This window comes from Phaeodactylum tricornutum, chromosome 25 (genome assembly GCF_000150955.2).
Source record: "Phaeodactylum tricornutum CCAP 1055/1 chromosome 25, whole genome shotgun sequence".
In the NCBI taxonomy this organism is placed as follows: Eukaryota; Bacillariophyta; class Bacillariophyceae; order Surirellales; family Neidiaceae; genus Phaeodactylum; species Phaeodactylum tricornutum.
Genome location: NC_011693.1, coordinates 83,476 through 99,692, shown reverse-complemented (window position 1 = coordinate 99,692; position 16,217 = coordinate 83,476). Strand labels below are relative to the sequence as shown.

Below are 16,217 nucleotides of genomic sequence, written 5' to 3'. Positions count from 1 at the left end.
GTAAGTGAGGATTCATTGAAACCCTGGCATAAAATCGCAATCTTCCTTTCGCTGAACAAAGCAACTCTTTCTCCAGAGTCAGTTACACCTCGATGAGCCATGGGAGCAATCAAACGACACACACCTGAGTTTCGGCGATCCCCAATCGCGTATGCGAAATACTTGATGCTTATAGTAATTATGGTGGCCTTGGCCTACAAGACTCTCCAGGCTGACAACAATTTTGCCGGGTCTCTGCCAGAGCTCGATTTCATCGTAGAAGATCTCCCTTCGCAAACAGCTCTTGCAATAGACAGCTCTCTAACCCAGCGTCAAAAATTTGAGGTCTTCCGTCAATCCCAAGAAGTATCTCCTTGGGGAGGGAGTGCTACTGATGCTCCCCTATTCGAGAGACTTTGTAGAAAACACTCCGACATCTTTGGATTTGGACACGGCGGTCGAGACATCACGGATGGAATCATTCGTGAACTTGCCAAGAATGATGCTGTCGTCATTATGGAGGTTGGGGTGTGGCTGGGGCAATCGACGGCTCGTTGGCTCAATGTTCACCCTAATGTCCGCGTGATTGCCGTTGACCCCTTTTCGGCTCCTAACGGCACGCATAAAAAACTTTCAAAGGTAGCTGAGGAAGACAAGGTGTCCTTTGGACAGCCAGAGTTCAACCGAGCATTGGCACAGTTTGCGATTTCAAAGGCAGCCCCTGGCGCCCACGATCGAGTAGTCTTTGAGACTGGGCTCTATCCACAAGCTGCTCAGCCTTTGTTCCAAGCAAGCAAGGACGAACGTCCAGCGGTAGATCTTTTCTACTTGGATGGAGGAAAAAGAACGGATACGGACGCGCATTTGAATTTTGTCGAGGAAACGATTCGAGGAATTGTTTCTGAGTTCCCCGACGTTATCCTCAGTGGAGATGATTGGGGGTTTTCGAAACGGTTCAGAAGTTTGATCGTAGAGTTTGCGGAAGGCCGCAATCGTTCCGTTTACGTCGGCGAGGCTCGCACTTGGATTATGATTAATGACCAAGATCCTCGGTTCAGCAATGCGCAGTCATTGCTAGGAAAAAAGGTGGCTTTGTCTGTTGCAAGACAATGATGAGGGAAAGTGCGAGTGTGATCTACCATTTGCACGGTTGCTTGCTTGGCAAATAGTTTATACTCTCTATTACTGCGTAAATTTCCTATGATGTAATTTTTGAAAGGCGCGCTGCCATTGCGTTTGGTTAGATTTGGGTCGTCTCTAAATCGTCTTCTTTGATTGGACAAGGTCATGACAATGCTTCCGGGCCCTCCTCTGTCTAGAGGCAGCTCGTTTTGAGAGCCTTCCACATAGGGCCATATAGGTAAAAGAATTTTTTTGCAAGCCAACGTCAATTTTCCTGGTCTATCAACAGCACAATCGAAGTTCAGAGTCAAGAATGATAAAAAGACGTGTGAAGTCTGTCGAACTTCAAAAACCTTACATAGAATTCGCTCACAGTCACGAGAAGACATCTGTTGGAGAATTTAGTTCATACTGTTAGTTTGTCGTCTTTCTTACCATCAGATAACTACGATAATGACGGTACTCTTTATCACTCTATCTAGGCGTTCCGGATGTAGGGTTGAGAAGCCAGAGGGACGCCAAAATTTCAAAATGACCCTATGGCCTCATTTTTTGGTAGGGCGTCTTTGCACAGGTCATCAAGCGGGTCATTTTGGTTATCGGAAATGGGCATCACCCTGCCCTGCAAGGGAAGGGTACTTTCAAGCAAATAGTCAATCAATACAATTTGATCCCTTTCAAGTCACAACACGCAGTCAACTACCAAGACTTTGATTCCCAAAAAAACCTCCATTGACCGAGAGGCCAGAGATCTTTACTTTGGTGTTGTTGAGGTAGTAACAGTATAGTGTGCCGAAGTATCATTGCACAGACTACCAGTACGTACCGGCCTTCTGCAAAGCATTTACAGCACTATGGACAATTTGGAACTGCGCATGGCGCTCAACTCGGAAATTGCCGCCCAAGCCCTTACGGACGACCTAAAGAATCGGAATGCTCCGATGCAGTTAGAGAAGAAGAAACAGACGATCGCCAATACCACGCAAACCGAGTGGAACATAGGCTCGTCCGTCGCGGATAGCGGTAGTTCCGGTGGCGGTCGCTTTCGCGAGCACTGGCCGGAGCACTTGCCCCAACCTCCGTCACAGAGAAAACTCAATGCAGAAGAACTTTCGGCAGCGGAGTCGAGCAAGAATCCCAACATGCCCAAAGTTATTGTTTTTAATGCGAATACGCACGAAGGCTCTTCGATGGTGCGAGTCTTGTCGGAAAAGGGTTTGCACGTGGTGGCGATTGTACGAATCGTCACCTCCCGCAACACGAAGAATCTCATGAAACTACGCAACGTGGAAATTAAGGTGGCTGATCTGAACAACAAGGATACCGTCATGATGGCGGCCAAGGGCTGCTCTCAGGCATTTTTGCTGACGAAGTACTGGGAACGCTTCGAAAACCCCATTGAGGAACAAATGGCCCAAGTTGTGCTAGCGGCATCGGCTACAGTTGGTATCAAGCGTCTCGTGTTGGCAACTTTCGAAGACACTCATGAGCTGCGAACTCGGGGGCGTAAATCCCAACTTATGCCAACCCCCGAAGGAAAAATCTACCCAAACTTTGAACCAATGAACTCGATCAACACGGCAGCCAAAAAACTCGGAGTACAAGTTTCGCACATGTTCACCTCGTTCTTGGACGAGCCGAATTCGAAGAAGTCGCTCATTTTGATTAGAGGTGAAAATGGTAAGATTCTCAGTCAGCCATATATTCAAGATACACCGGGCAGTAAACAGTAAACAATAGGAAACTAGGTAGTCTCTATCAAGACAAATTGGCAACTAAAAGATATAGGCTCAGCAGAGACTGGAATAACCGCCTCGATCGAATTATCTTTACGTATCAATGTTACTCCTCGTAATGAGAGCCCATAGTTTAGTCCCTGCCATGAAACAGCGACTCGTTTGCTGACATGGGGATGTGAGTTGCTGGCTGCCTCACTGTCAACAGAAGCAAAATGCTTCCAAATCCCTGAGGTGACAGTAAGGCCTACAGCGCCGAGATCTCAACAACATAAAAAAGAGACCCGTTGACAACGGAAACTTAACTAAACATATATAGATTTTTTTACTTCTTTTTTCCACGGAACCACTCGCTAAACGGTATGTGCTGCTACCAAGGCAGAAACAGGCATCGCTTTCCAGTATCAGCCACTATTGGCATTTTCCTCGAAGTGATTGGCATTCAAGAAAATGGCCGTTCCCACCAACAAGGCTTTTTGCTCCACCGACGCATCGTTGGGAAATGCCACTTCAAAGGCATCCGCATCGGTAAAGATCTCCACCATGGCGGATTTGGGTTTCTTCAAAATCTGACCCACATACGGAGCGTCACCATTGGTGTTGGACTGGCCCGGAGCGTACATTCGAAAGCTCGCTTTGCAGCAGCCTTTGCGGGTGCAGGGATTGCCTTCGGCGCAACAGTTCACGCAGCAACCACCACAGCAGGTAGGCGGATGCACCGTGTACACGTCCTTGCCTTGATCGTCTCGGATCTTGTACTGCGGAACACAGTAGTAGCAGTTTTCCTTGATCGATCCCAATGGGACACCACCCGAGCTGAAGGATGCTGTCTGGTAGCAGCAGCACTTACAGGCTCCGGGAGCGCACGCGCACGGACGTTTCACAGTCAAGAGCTCCGCCTCCGTGTTGACTTCCTTGACGACTGTCACAAAGGGACTGATGAGGGGACAGAAGAATCGGCAGCAGCAGGAAGCATCGTCTAGAGAATGGGCAATCTGTTGGTCACCGATGAAGTAACGGAACTCCGTCTTGGCTTCACATCCAAGCATCTCTTGGCACCAACCACGGCGGGTTTGACGAATGTCCATCTTGTCACAACCGGACAAGTGGGCCTTCATGGCATCAGTGCCGCGATCCATCGTTTGGTTCTGCATCAAGAAGTTACACTACAAGGTGTGAAGCAGTGTTATCAGTTTTCGACTGCAATACACAATGATGTGCGTCCGTTCACTCGGAAGCTACAAGTCGGTCTTTTTGTGAAAACAGAGAAACTTGCTTTTCAACGGCGCTCTAACGATACGTTGGTTCAACCGTACCCTCGTGCGACTCCTTCATCCACCCCATGCGAACTCAAATAGAAAAACAATGTCTCACTCTCTAGCTGCACGAGTCAACATGTCCGAAACCAGGGTAAGGTCGAGCGATCCGGAGTTTTAAGTAACTCCTCCTATTCTTTCTTATTGAAGAGAAGGCACAAAGCGTGTACCAGTGGCATTAAGTGTTGAGGATGTTTACACAACTGTGATTGGCAAATAAAATCTTCACTAATCAATTTTGATTCCATGGTTCACCAGACGCTATTGCTTTCTGTTGTCGCAAGCCTGCCCCTTTCTATCTCTCGATGATATTGCGTCGCATCCTTGTGGGCATTTACAATCAACTATTCTAGTCTCTAGAGAGGAAAAAATAGCATACAACTGCTTATAGTTAGTCAACGGGAGGCGTATCCGTCCAGCTCCGATTTTCGAAATCGTATCCTGACGGGACCCTTGCCTGCTTTACGGTTCTCACAGTCAAGAACTCGAATTGATTCGCCCTTGTGGATTCTTCCGCCGGAAACCATATGTTTCTCATGGTCCGACCGAGCAATGCAAGCCAAAAATTCCTCAGGATTAACGGCTGCTACTGCTCTCTTTGGGGTTGCGTCCGCATGGGTTTTCGTATCCTCGAGTAGGGTTGGCCGGTTAAGGCCAAATGAAAAGGGTTCGCGTACCATTCGGGACGAACGGAGTTTCTTATCGACTCGTGCCACTCAACAATGGCGAGGCATGCTAGGTCAACGTGTTGCTTGCGAAGCAGCGGTTGTCCACCGAAAAAATTTAATGTCGGCCGTCGACGAGCCCACATTGGATGGCCCGGGCTCGCACTTCACCTTGATGCGAGTACCGGAGCGCGCTTGGATTCCATCACATGCTATTTACGGGGCACTGATGGGGCCAACACTGATCGAATCATACCAAATTTTTCGAAACAACGCATTGGATGCTCCAAAAGGCAACACTGTCCGTGAGAACGTTGTGGTGGCATCGGTCCTCATTGGATCGCACGTGAACGGCCACCCGGGGGTTGTGCATGGTGGTATCCTGGCGCTGCTTATAGACGACGTTTTAGGTGCCGGTTACGAAGCCTTGGGGGATGTGCCAATGGCGTATACTGCCAATTTATCGATCGACTACCGAAAATTCGTTCCCGCTCATACACATCTTTATATACGATGTCACCTCGTGGAACGAGTGCGGCGAAAACTGGTCTGGAAGGTGGTTGTGGAGTGTCCCGAAACCGGGACGATTTTCTGCGAAGCATCAAGTGTTTATGTTATTCCCAAAGCTGTTTACGACAACCTATGAAACGCAAAAGCTTACTTGTAGCCGCACAATCCGACATTTCTTCTGTTGTCGAAACACTTTTCTAGCTCGCTTCGCTATTCCTCCTGTCGCCGAGAGACGCGTATAGTACGGATTGCCATTGAAACTTTGGGTTCGCGAATATACTCTCGCAAATGAGACCGAATGCAATTTCCGTTAAAACATACAGAGGACAAATTGACCACGCGGTCTTTAAGGGTTGCAGATATTACTACCAGTGAGATTGGACGTTGAGATTTAGGGCGATACAGAAAGCAGAACTATGCTATTCGAGCCCGTAGCGGATAGGTGTTGGAAGGTGTGTGGTTCTGAGCAACATAACCTTGACGGCTCTTCTCAATTGTATCCGCGCTACTCATTTGAAGCTGCGGGAGTCCATGTTTTTGGACTTTGCACTTTCACCAAAGCGCTTCTGAGACTCCTCCTGAAGCTGATGAATGTGCTGGTGCTTGAAGGGAAAGTTCGATTTCTTCCAAGAGTCGATGACGGCCTGAAAGCTTGTACTATTAGGACGAGCTTTGGCAAACCCCTTTGCTGCCATGCGGTCCATGTCGAGTAGCAGCGATTCCCCCTGTTTAGGACCGTTCGCGTTCTTCCAGCAGAACAAAACGGTATTATAGGACCACGTGTCCGGGGCGATATGGACCGCTCTGTAGTTCCACATACGATGCAGGAGAGCTTGGGCACGAGCAGCGGCGACCGTTGCGTTGTGGTAACGAGACCATCCAGAGAGAACCATGTTAAATGACTTCGCATCGGGCTTGGCCTTCGAATTTCCCTTTTGATAATCTTCGAGCATCTTCTCTAGAAGAGTCTCGGCGCTGCCTGGATTGCCGGAACGTGCGAGAGCACTGATAACTGTTGTGTATTTAATGACGTCAAGACGCGCCCCTTGGTCACCTTCACTGTGAAGGCTTTCCATCCAATACAAAGCCTGTTCGGCTTCCTGAGCAGAATTGTGACGATTACACGTCGTCCTAATGGGGAATAGGTTGTGTTGGTGAGGTGCCATGTCATGCTCAGACAAACTACCGTGGGAAAACTTACCAAGTCTTTAGAAGCAGCGAGTATGTGTACTGGTCAGATTTGGTGTCCAAGGCTCCCCATTTGTTCAACTCATGCAAGCGTCGGATTATCGCTTCGGAGCGTTCCGGAGCCTCTGCTGAACCAGATTTAGACCACACCGCTAAAACGGTATTGAAGTTGCGAATAATGGGTTTGGCACTTTCATTACCGGCAATAAAGTCATCCACCATTTCCCAGAGTAAGTCCTCAGTATGGGCGTATTCAATTGCGGAGTTAGCGTAAGCGTTTAAGAGATTGACGTAGCACACTGAGTCTGGTTGGAGTTCTGTGTCACCGTTATGATAGCGGTCTTTCATCTTGCGAAAGAGTTGCTCGGCTCGCTTCGGAGCGTCAGGGCGTTTTGAGTCGGCCCACGTATGAAGACACACAGTATACGCGTAAAGATCTGGTTTGCATAATTTGGCAATTCCCGAATCGTGGAGGCGATGCATTTGCTGAAGGATGGCTTCACAGCGTTCTGGAGCACTTTCCTTTTTCGATTTTTCCCAGGCATACAAGACACTGGTATAGATGCGGACATTGGGCTCTGCCAACTTGTGCGAAGAAAGAAATTGGTTAGAAGAGGGTATTGTAAGAGCCATGAGCACTCGAGTACAAGCGGTTCAAGTTACCTCGTTGCCTTGTTGAAAATCGGACCACATGAGATGCAAAATGGCTTCGGCCTTTGCCGGTTCCTTGAGATCGGCGTAGCCATGTACAATGTTGTTGTAGCACGATCCATTCGGAGCCTCCGTGATGCGTCCAGCATGGTATTCGGCGATAGCATGGCGAAGATAAAGCTCCGCTTTTTCCACCGTAGCGACTTTCGTGGTGCCACGGCATTCCCGACTCGCTTTGATGGCATCCGCCACAGCAGCGGGAATCGACGGATCCTTGGGAGCGGCTTCTTTGAGGAGCAAATGTTGATGGTGTTGATCTTGCAAAGTGTTTGGACTCTGGGGGGCGTTGCATCGGACGATGCTAGCAAAGTCGGCTCGTGGAGGAGGAATTTCGGCGCTCTTGACGTCATTGCGTGCGCTGTCACAGCCGCCGTGGTGTACGTTTCCGAAAGGAATCCTCTTCGGTGAACGGATACCACGACCGAGCACATCAAGCTTTTTGATACTGTCCTGCTGAGTTGTGTTGGAGCCAGCTCGGTTCCAGAGAGAACGGTTGAAGCGATGCTGCGCCAAGGGCTCAGACGACTCCGCAGCCGAGTTTGCTTTTTTGAGGGAGGTTAGTCGTACGACGGCGGGAGGATAGGCCGGAGCTAACCCAAGGATGGATCCTTCGACCCGACTGGGATTATCGCTACCATGGTTCAATCCGAAGCGATTAACACCTCGAACGAGCCGTTCCATCTCGACGTCGTGGAAACCGTGGACGCTAGGAGGCATAGGAGGAGAAAAAGAGGGAGGGATGTTTTCCTTGTCGATGAATTCCGATCGCACAGTCGGCTCCTTCTCACCGATCACCCCCACATCCTTCTTGTTAGAAACAGAAGGGTTGGGAGGAGTGATCACATTGGGATTGTGTTGCCGGAATGCCATGATCGCCTTCTACGAAGCAACACGCCAAGAGCCGAAAAAGATTTTGTGACGGCCGAAGTCCGAGATGGCGAAAATGATTTCTGACGGAGAACGATTTGGGCTCGAAGATGGTAGAAATCGCGCGGTTGTCGCGCGATTTTTCATTTTTTAAAGTATTTCATTGGGCGTTCGCAGTCACTCTCCAAACGAAATGCCGACCCGCGAAAGCATGTTCTTTCTCGCGCTATCGACCAGAGGCTTGCACAAAAATACACGAAGCGTATGTTCTTAAATCTTTTTATTACATGAACATCTCATTTGAATCAGAGATAGTAGTAAAAAGTCCTAAATTTTTCCACAACATTTGTGGTGTCGGTGATTTATCGGTTGCGGAATTACTTGACCGACACCGCTGTCGTCGCTACCAAGAGAGGATTGTCGCGGAGCACATGGTACAGACATCCCACATCATATCGTACGGCACCCAAGGCGTCAGCCCATTCCGACGCTTTACTTGTAGTCTGCGATAGTCCCCAAAATCCAGCTTTGTTTAGACCCAAGCGTAGCCGAATAGCTTCCGACAATGCCCAAAATGGTTCATCTTGGCACATTCCATCCAAGCACAACTCTTGTAGTACATGATTTGATTCTAGCACGCGCAATGCTGTTTGTAAAACTTCCTCCACAGATTGAAAGGACGGACGTTCGGCAAGGAGCGTGCAATCGTACAGGATACTCATCCGAAATTGCTTGACTGTGGGATGATTCGCCAGAGCTTGCAACAGAGCGAGCGCATAGTCGTGATGGGTCGCAGGGTTCACATCCAGACGACTCCGACAGAGTGTCAACTTTTGCAACCCGCGATTCATTCCGAGGGCGCGACCCAACGAAAGCGCTTCCAATAACAGGGACGAGTCGCTCACGTCTAGATCCCGGACTGATCGATTCTCGTCCAAACCAGCCAGAACACTACCGTGACTAGCCAGGTAACATGATGTAAGTGATAGTTCCAGTAGGCGCTCGTTCCTTCGCAACGCCTTGCTGACCTGCGGGTCGCACCGGGTGCTCCACACACATATGTTTTTGAGAAGAATCGTCTGGAGGCAGTCGTGGGAAAACAAGAGCTTGATCGTAGTCGAGGTCAAAAGTGGTCGCCCGTAGAATCTTGTGACGGCATCCATTCGTAACGTAGTTAAGTTGGGCAATGCGAGGATGACACGCACGAATCGATCCGCCTGAATCCAATCATTTGGACTCGTCTGGCTCGGAAAGTAAAAATTGGTCAAAACAATCTCACAGAGTCTTGGGTGCGACTCTAGTGTCCGCTCTAATGCGGTATGTTGTTCCCGCAGCGTATTGTTGTCGGCATCTCCCAAGATGCCAATCCAGTCCAGAGATAGAGCTTCCAGTCGTCGTGCCTGACCCAGAGCCTGTGTCAGTGTCGGTAGCGACAGCCCGAAATCCCCGGAACAGTCAAAGATGGATGAGACCTTTAAGCTTTGCAGATTGGGAATCTGACTGACGGCCAATATCGTCTCCGCTGCATGAGGTGATCGAACGATAGCCAGATTTACGTCGGTCACGTGCGTGTTCTGCCTCAAGGCTAGCAGGAAAGGCAGCGCATCGGCGAAATTGACGCCCTCGAGTGCGTTGCAGTCTAGCCACAGATCCAATGTGCTATTTCTACTTCTCAATAATGTATCGTCTATTCCTGAAGTAGTACACTCCATGATCGCTTCCTCAAATTGTAGTAAAAGTGGATTTCATCGACAGAAAGATTGAAGGTGCGCTCTCGCGGCTGTGAAAGAATAAGTTTGAGGTGATGGAAAACTGGATTGTTGACATGTAAAGCATCCGCGAAGAATTTTGGTCACCGGTATATGAAAGACTCTCCCAAGCATTGATATTTTTGCGATATGACAGAAAGCTCAACCTAATCTGAAGAGTCAATTTAAGTCGGGACGACTGAGGGGGCAATTTAGTATGCGCGCCAGCAGGTTCGAAACGCAGCGTTGTGTCCCAACGGAAAAAGAGTGAGTACCAGATCGGAACAGAGTTCGGCCAACAACAAGCAATCTGGCCAAATACCGGCACATCGATCTGTCTTCCAACGTTTGCCCCGTATATACGCGGATCTGTTGCCTTACAGTTAGTTCACATCGGCGGTTGCACTTTTCAATGGTATTGTCCCCACGGGAGCGGTTGAAGACGAAATCTTTTTGCTCCGGTATCCAATCGAAACCGCAAACTATCCAAACCGATCATCGTCGCGAGAATACTTTCTTCCACAGTACCTTTCTCGACGTTTGTCTCGTTCCGGACTACGACCATGATACGGAGACAACGGAGTGTTAGCATGAAACTTATTATTACGGTAGCACATTCGCTAAGTTTGGTGCTAGTAACTTGCTTGTTGGCAAGGTCCGTAGCGTTCACGGCTCCGAGTCGCCCCGTGAGCGTCCCCCGCACGGTGGAACATGCTCGGTTCGGGGCTGTGCCGGTATCATCCGTGATGGCTCGTCACCGATCCGCACGACATCCTATGTTTATGACGGAGGATGCGCCAGAAGCGCAGCGGGAAGAAACGATTCCCGCGACTTCTCCCCAAGCCGTCCGGCAAAAGGTCGCCGCCGAAAAGGAAAAGAGCGGTCTTGCCAAGGCCGTCCTCCTCGCGGTCCCGCTCTTTTGCAAGTTTGTCATTGTGTTGTGTATCAAATTTTTAACCGATCTCGTCGTCTTTCCTCTTTTGTGGACCTATCGGTTGGCACGCCTGACAAAAAAGAAGATTCTCGGACTCTTTGGGAAACGATCCAGCCCCTTTGATGGCGCCAACGGAGACGTACAGGGGAATAAGGACGCTCCCAACCAAGCCCTGCCACCGAAAATGTCGAAAGGGTTGTAGTAGACATTTTTTGTGGAAATGAGGACCAGGATTGGGTGCCGAGCCGTGTTATATATGGAATACAATCACTATAAGTTTCAATTTCCTTTCGCTCTATCTCGACCCTAGCTAGGCCAGCGAAGTTAACGTCTTCGCGGAACGTATCCACAGGCAATTAGCACCCCGCATGTGGTTTGTGACATCACAATAGTCTTCTCCTTCCGATTTGCTGTAATCTGTTTGCCACATGAGCCGAGAGCGATGTTTTGCCAATTGTTCTGTAGCAGTAGGCTTCCATTGATTGACAGTTAGACCATTGGATACGCTGTATAGAGCCACAGCGAGAGTGCCGCCAAGGATCCACCAGCCCATTGCTGGCTCGTGACTTGACGTTCACTGCCTACAACATTCTGGAGTACACCACTCAGAAACATGCCAATAATGAGGGCAAAGCCCTTCCGCACGCTGCCAGCGTGCTTGGTCACTAATCCGACTAAGATACCCCCCGCCGCGTTTGTGGCCAACGGAATCCATGTTTGCCACGTCCATCCTTTAGTCCAGCCCTCTTTTCGAATCCGCCGCCCGTCGGGGGATCCTAGCAAGGAGCTGATCAGCAGACTGACAGCGCTAATTGCCGCAAGCTCACCCGAGAACAAAAACGAGTTGCGCTCCTGTACTTGCAGTGATTTTTGGGCCAAGGCCCCAGCCAAACCCGAAATGCCACTGGCAGCCAACACCGGCAAGACTCCGGATGCCCAGTGCACTCCTTTCTGGTCTGTATCAATGCTGGCGGTATGATCCTTGTGCTTTTCGGTAGCGGTACCGGCCAACGTAGGATCTTGGGGCTTGCCGATCCCTGGCAAAGGTAGGATGGATTCCATTACGAGCGCTGCCACCAGCAAAACTCCCAGGGCAACGATTTGGTACGGAGATTGTCTTTGACGCAACAAAAAGTAGCAACATACCGCTGCCGATAGTGTTTTGGTTTGATTCAGGACGTTGTACGTGATTGGGGGCAAATTTTGGTAGGCCACCAAACTGCAGTAGTTTTGGACGGCGTACAACAGGGCGGGGAGACCCGCCGCTACAGCTGCCGACGACCACTTCCATGAAGCGGTCGCGGAATGCCAGCTCCCCGTAATAATCAATAGCGTAACACAAGTGAACATCCGAAAGAGGTCTTGGGCGAGTACGTAGGTACTTCTAATGATGGTGGGAGGTGCGTAGCGCTTGGTGAGCAATGGTTGACTGGCAAATTGCACGGCCAACAATATCATGTAGAACGTTCCCGGAGCGGGCACAGAAATAGCGGGAACAGCAAGGAGTGCAGTTTTTGGTCTTGAGGTATATGTTTTTGGACGCGTTGCAATGTTTCTTGCAATGGCACGCCGCGCTATCCGATCCCGGATTGTTTTGCGTGCAGAGTTAGATGAAACATGGACTGACTTTGCGAAAGGAGGACGCCTCGGTTGAAACGCCCCCGTGCATGGCCAACTTGTAAGGAAGCTAGCAAGTGCCAGTAAAAGTCGGGAAACTTTCATTGCTGTCGCTGTTCGATAAAGTCGTTTACGCTGCACATGATACCTTCGGATTTGATTGACATCCATAGCAGTATCGTTTCGTGACGAGCGGCAATTATTTTCGAACCCAGTAGAAAAACTCTGCAACGAGGGCTTCTCTTCACGTGACACAAATTTCACTACCAAAAGTGACGACATTTTCCAGTCAGTTAGAAACTATTCTATGAGAAGGGAAATAAAAGTTGTCTTTTTTCGTACTGCTTACTCGACTGGATCATCAACGAAAGCGAAGGCCATCTTTATGAAGACGTGAGTCGCCGATGCTGAATGGAGTTGTTGCACAGCGGGCGCCTAAAACCATGAATCTAGACCAGCTTTAAAGGAAAGCCAGTTTTGCCCCTAGACACCTTCCTTTGACATTTCAATGCGTCGATTTTGAAGAGCTGCGTTACTCATTCTCGATATAAAGCTCTTTGTAAGTATAACATATTTTACTGCAATAGCACATGCTCGTTGAGGACTGTCAAAAAAGCACGGCTTGTTGCATCTCGACATCTCCATAGTGATTGGTTCGTCCGCACCAATGCCATAAGATCCGCAACAGTCTCATTCGCCACAATAAGCTTTGGAGCGCTTTGCAGTTTAGAAGGATCAACGGCGTCGGCACCAGTCAAGGAGTGCATGGACGGAGCCAGGCCCGCCAAGAATGTAAGTGTGGATTGATCGGCAAACGAAGTTGGCAAGAGGGATGCTAGCAAGGCAATCGGGATGGAACGATCTTGACTTTCCAAACCAAAGCTTGTGTCTTGACCGGCCTTTATCAAGGCATACAATAAGTATTCATCATCGGGGCCATCGTGTGACAACAGTTTGTCGACGTATTTGGGGAGTGTTTCTTCCGGTAATACTTTTCGATATGCAGCGTCGAGTAAGAGTGATATCGTCGCCAAAGCTGCGTCGTGAAAGTTTCCTGTTTCCATTAAGTTGGGTTCAAGTAGGCCAATCGTTCTCGGGCAGCTTGCGGATTGCTGTTGCTCGCTACCATTCCAAGAATTGTCATTATGAGGTAGAACGAGAGTTTCTTCTTTGGCATCCAAAAGGAGCGCATGTGGAGTTGAGCTTGCTAGCACACCTCCGTACGTTGCCGGTATCATCAGAATTTCGTCCACTGAAGTCGCCAACGTTTTGGCTAAATCCATGGCGGTACCGCTACCGACGGCCACCACCGTACCAGCACCAACCCTGGCGGCCATCTCGAGCTGTTTGATCACATCTTCAGATGTTGGATAGGCACCAGCGGGGCGTCCTTGGACGACTCGGAAGCCTAGTTGTTGGGACAACAGAAATTTGACGTGTTGGCACGCTTTGGCTACATGCGGATTGGATGCCTGGTGATGGGGGGTGCTTTCCAGTAGCAAAATGGGGGAGGCGGAAAAACGTGACTTTTCGACTTGTAGCCACTTTTGTAATGATTTAAAGCCTCGGGGGAGGACCGTCGTGCCCGTCATCGGCAAACGTATCCTTTTATAAGCAAAGTAAAAAGATATGAGAATGTTTCTCGTCATCCAAGGTTTCGTAACGACAGGGGGTTGCTTGCATCATGAGAATGAACGGCTGGTTTCTTGCGATCAAAGCGCCACCCGACATAATTTCGATGTCCGAACAATTCAAATTTCAAAGCTATTTGCTTGTGAAAGAGCGCAACTCCTGTTCGACTCATATTTTGGTCCAATACTTCTTGGGCCAACACGTACAAACTATTGGTAATGAGATAGCATAGAGGCGATGAAAGCAACCGTTCAGCTAAGGCTTTTTTTCGGCAAACGTGTAGGGATCACGTCGGTTCTACGAATTGACACAATGGGTGGGTTTTCAAGCGAAGCTAGCTTGAGATTAGGTGACAGCATCGTTTCAAGATACACATGACTGGGCTGGTGCCGACAGAACAATGCCGCCTTACTCGATTCAGAAGGCAAGGACTTGCCAGGGGAGCCCCTACAAAATGCTTGACTCTTCTACCGGTGCTTCAATCACGAACAAACTGGGCGTTTCCATTACTCGGAGTAGCTTTCGTTTGCCGCTCGCTGGGTCCGTCATAACACCCGCAAATATATACTTCCACGTGCCACCGCCTCCAATTTCTTTCCGGATCAGCTCGTTGCCAAAAACGCTCACAATAGACTCTTTGAAAGAGACTTGAATTACGCGGTCGTCCATTACCTTGCGTTCGGCCCGTAAACTCAGTTTGAGTGGACCGATTTCGACGGCATTCAAGAACGTCAAGTCGTCGACAAACTCCTGCGTCACTCTGCCGAATATCGGTCCGAACAATTTTCCGGAGGATCCACCCGGTGCGGCTGAATAGACTAGCTCGTGTCGACCGGATAGACTTTTTAGTGCCGGAGCCGGATCCGAAAAATCGGCCAACTGATCAGCAAGTTGTTTCAGCTTGCTCTGTTCTTCCTCCGAATTGTAGACCCCCACGGGACCTAATGTACGTGCCAGCAATACAACAGACAAAACAAGTTCATCCTTCTCGGTCAGGGTCGATGCGGCGAGCGCAGATGATCCGAGTCCGAAAGCGGGAAGTAACGGGGTCCCCGAGGGCGGTGCGAAAGCACATCCACTACCGGTAGTCGCCGCCAGGAATCCTACATAGCACAGGGGTAACGCCTTTACCATGATGTGAATATGCTAACAGTAGATAGAAAGATTGTAAAGGGAAATAGAGAATCTTCTCGAGGCTGTATACTCTTCGTGACGAGCGCCATGTCAATCTTCACAGTCAGGAACACGAGCCTTGGAAGGCGAAAATATGTGTCTACCGTTAGGGATAGGGATTGCCAAAACATAGGGAGTTTCGGAGAAGCTGTTGACAATGATAAAATCTCGAGAAAAACCGCTATTTCGGCCTCTGCGACATGAAAAAATCGCTATTTCGGCCGAATCTGAAAATTTCTAAGTACTTTTGATTGAGCGCGAAACGGCTTTTAAGTAAAATTAGCAATTAGAAACTATTCCAATGCTTGGTCTATGCTCTGTATATGATATAGCGGAGGTATCGCGCTGGCATGGATGAGCTGCTTCCAATCCGTCAAGCTTCGATCAATCTATCTCACAGCAGTTGACTGTGAACACTTTACCCCAAGCATAGAGAGAACAAACTGTTGCCAGGACTCCAGGAGTTTTGAACAGCAATTGCACATTAAGTGTGGATACACCACCAGTCTTTTGCCTGATGAATGCCAATGTGCGAATGTCTTTTCTTGTAGTAGCTGCAACTGACAGTGCTCACGGCTAAATTACGTAGGCCAACGGGATGAATGACCTTACAGTTGATGAAGATGGGAAATGGTACAAGACGTGAAATTGGAAGAAAAAGTACTATTGGCTTTTGAAACAAATCTTGCTTGTTACACAAGAATTGAAAGTCTCCTTTGACGCCTAGAAAGGCATTGGAAGACTATAGCACAACAACAGTTGTGATGGCTGTTCCCAAGCAGCAAAACCGTACAGTGGCAGTGTTTGAGTACACATTTGGTGGACTTATTGAGGCTGAACTCATGACTCTCGCACTCCCTCTCTTAGGTCTAGTACTGGCATACTGTATGAAGTGATGTATATTGGGTTGACATTTCACTGTCGGCAAGTCTTGGGGAGATGACAAACTCCTGACCCAAAGCTTTTCTGGCAGATAGTCATAAAAAATCCCATGCTTTGTTCTCACTGCAACGACAGTG

General features: G+C 49.0%; 9 protein-coding genes across 9 annotated transcripts; 3 read left to right on the top strand and 6 right to left on the bottom strand.

Annotated features, from left to right (window-relative positions):
* The first annotated feature begins 58 nt into the window (after positions 1-58).
* Positions 59-1,182, top strand: PHATRDRAFT_49855 (predicted protein). Its single transcript, XM_002184697.1, has one exon. It carries the CDS (start codon positions 100-102, stop codon positions 1,090-1,092), a length of 993 nt encoding a protein of 330 aa, XP_002184733.1. The 5' UTR covers positions 59-99; the 3' UTR covers positions 1,093-1,182.
* Positions 1,183-1,840: 658 nt separating this feature from the next.
* On the top strand, positions 1,841-2,834 carry PHATRDRAFT_49854 (predicted protein; the record flags this gene model as incomplete). The annotated part of the gene is made up of 1 exon (XM_002184696.1): positions 1,841-2,834. Exon 1 carries the CDS (start codon positions 1,956-1,958, stop codon positions 2,832-2,834), a length of 879 nt encoding a protein of 292 aa, XP_002184732.1. The 5' UTR covers positions 1,841-1,955.
* A 292-nt stretch (positions 2,835-3,126) lies between these two features.
* Positions 3,127-4,181, bottom strand: PLS1 (phospholipid scramblase; the record flags this gene model as incomplete). Its single annotated transcript, XM_002184610.1, has 3 exons — positions 3,127-3,663; positions 3,688-4,003; positions 4,149-4,181. The coding sequence occupies 3 exons, from the start codon at positions 4,179-4,181 to the stop codon at positions 3,242-3,244; spliced, it is 771 nt and encodes a 256-aa protein (XP_002184646.1). The 3' UTR covers positions 3,127-3,241.
* A 910-nt stretch (positions 4,182-5,091) lies between these two features.
* Positions 5,092-8,097, bottom strand: PHATRDRAFT_49851 (predicted protein; the record flags this gene model as incomplete). The annotated part of the gene is made up of 3 exons (XM_002184609.1): positions 5,092-6,459; positions 6,530-7,101; positions 7,180-8,097. 3 exons carry the CDS (start codon positions 8,095-8,097, stop codon positions 5,838-5,840), a joined length of 2,112 nt encoding a protein of 703 aa, XP_002184645.1. The 3' UTR covers positions 5,092-5,837.
* Positions 8,098-8,471: 374 nt separating this feature from the next.
* PHATRDRAFT_40662 (predicted protein) lies at positions 8,472-9,806 on the bottom strand (the record flags this gene model as incomplete). The annotated part of the gene is made up of 1 exon (XM_002184608.1): positions 8,472-9,806. The coding sequence occupies one exon, from the start codon at positions 9,804-9,806 to the stop codon at positions 8,472-8,474; it is 1,335 nt and encodes a 444-aa protein (XP_002184644.1).
* A 563-nt stretch (positions 9,807-10,369) lies between these two features.
* PHATRDRAFT_49850 (predicted protein) lies at positions 10,370-11,073 on the top strand. Its single transcript, XM_002184695.1, has one exon. It carries the CDS (start codon positions 10,406-10,408, stop codon positions 10,976-10,978), a length of 573 nt encoding a protein of 190 aa, XP_002184731.1. The 5' UTR covers positions 10,370-10,405; the 3' UTR covers positions 10,979-11,073.
* Positions 11,074-11,265: 192 nt separating this feature from the next.
* PHATRDRAFT_49849 (predicted protein) lies at positions 11,266-12,675 on the bottom strand (the record flags this gene model as incomplete). Its single annotated transcript, XM_002184607.1, has 1 exon — positions 11,266-12,675. One exon carries the CDS (start codon positions 12,673-12,675, stop codon positions 11,266-11,268), a length of 1,410 nt encoding a protein of 469 aa, XP_002184643.1.
* Positions 12,676-12,968: 293 nt separating this feature from the next.
* On the bottom strand, positions 12,969-13,985 carry PHATRDRAFT_40659 (predicted protein; the record flags this gene model as incomplete). Its single annotated transcript, XM_002184606.1, has 1 exon — positions 12,969-13,985. One exon carries the CDS (start codon positions 13,983-13,985, stop codon positions 12,969-12,971), a length of 1,017 nt encoding a protein of 338 aa, XP_002184642.1.
* Positions 13,986-14,472: 487 nt separating this feature from the next.
* On the bottom strand, positions 14,473-15,159 carry PHATRDRAFT_40658 (predicted protein; the record flags this gene model as incomplete). Its single annotated transcript, XM_002184605.1, has 1 exon — positions 14,473-15,159. One exon carries the CDS (start codon positions 15,157-15,159, stop codon positions 14,473-14,475), a length of 687 nt encoding a protein of 228 aa, XP_002184641.1.
* Positions 15,160-16,217: the final 1,058 nt, after the last annotated feature.

Bases quoted from the DNA above. Each gene is read 5' to 3' on its own strand.
- PHATRDRAFT_49855 (XM_002184697.1), top strand. From the start codon at position 100: ATGGGAGCAATCAAACGACACACACCTGAGTTTCGGCGATCCCCAATC.
- PHATRDRAFT_49850 (XM_002184695.1), top strand. From the start codon at position 10,406: ATGATACGGAGACAACGGAGTGTTAGCATGAAACTTATTATTACGGTA.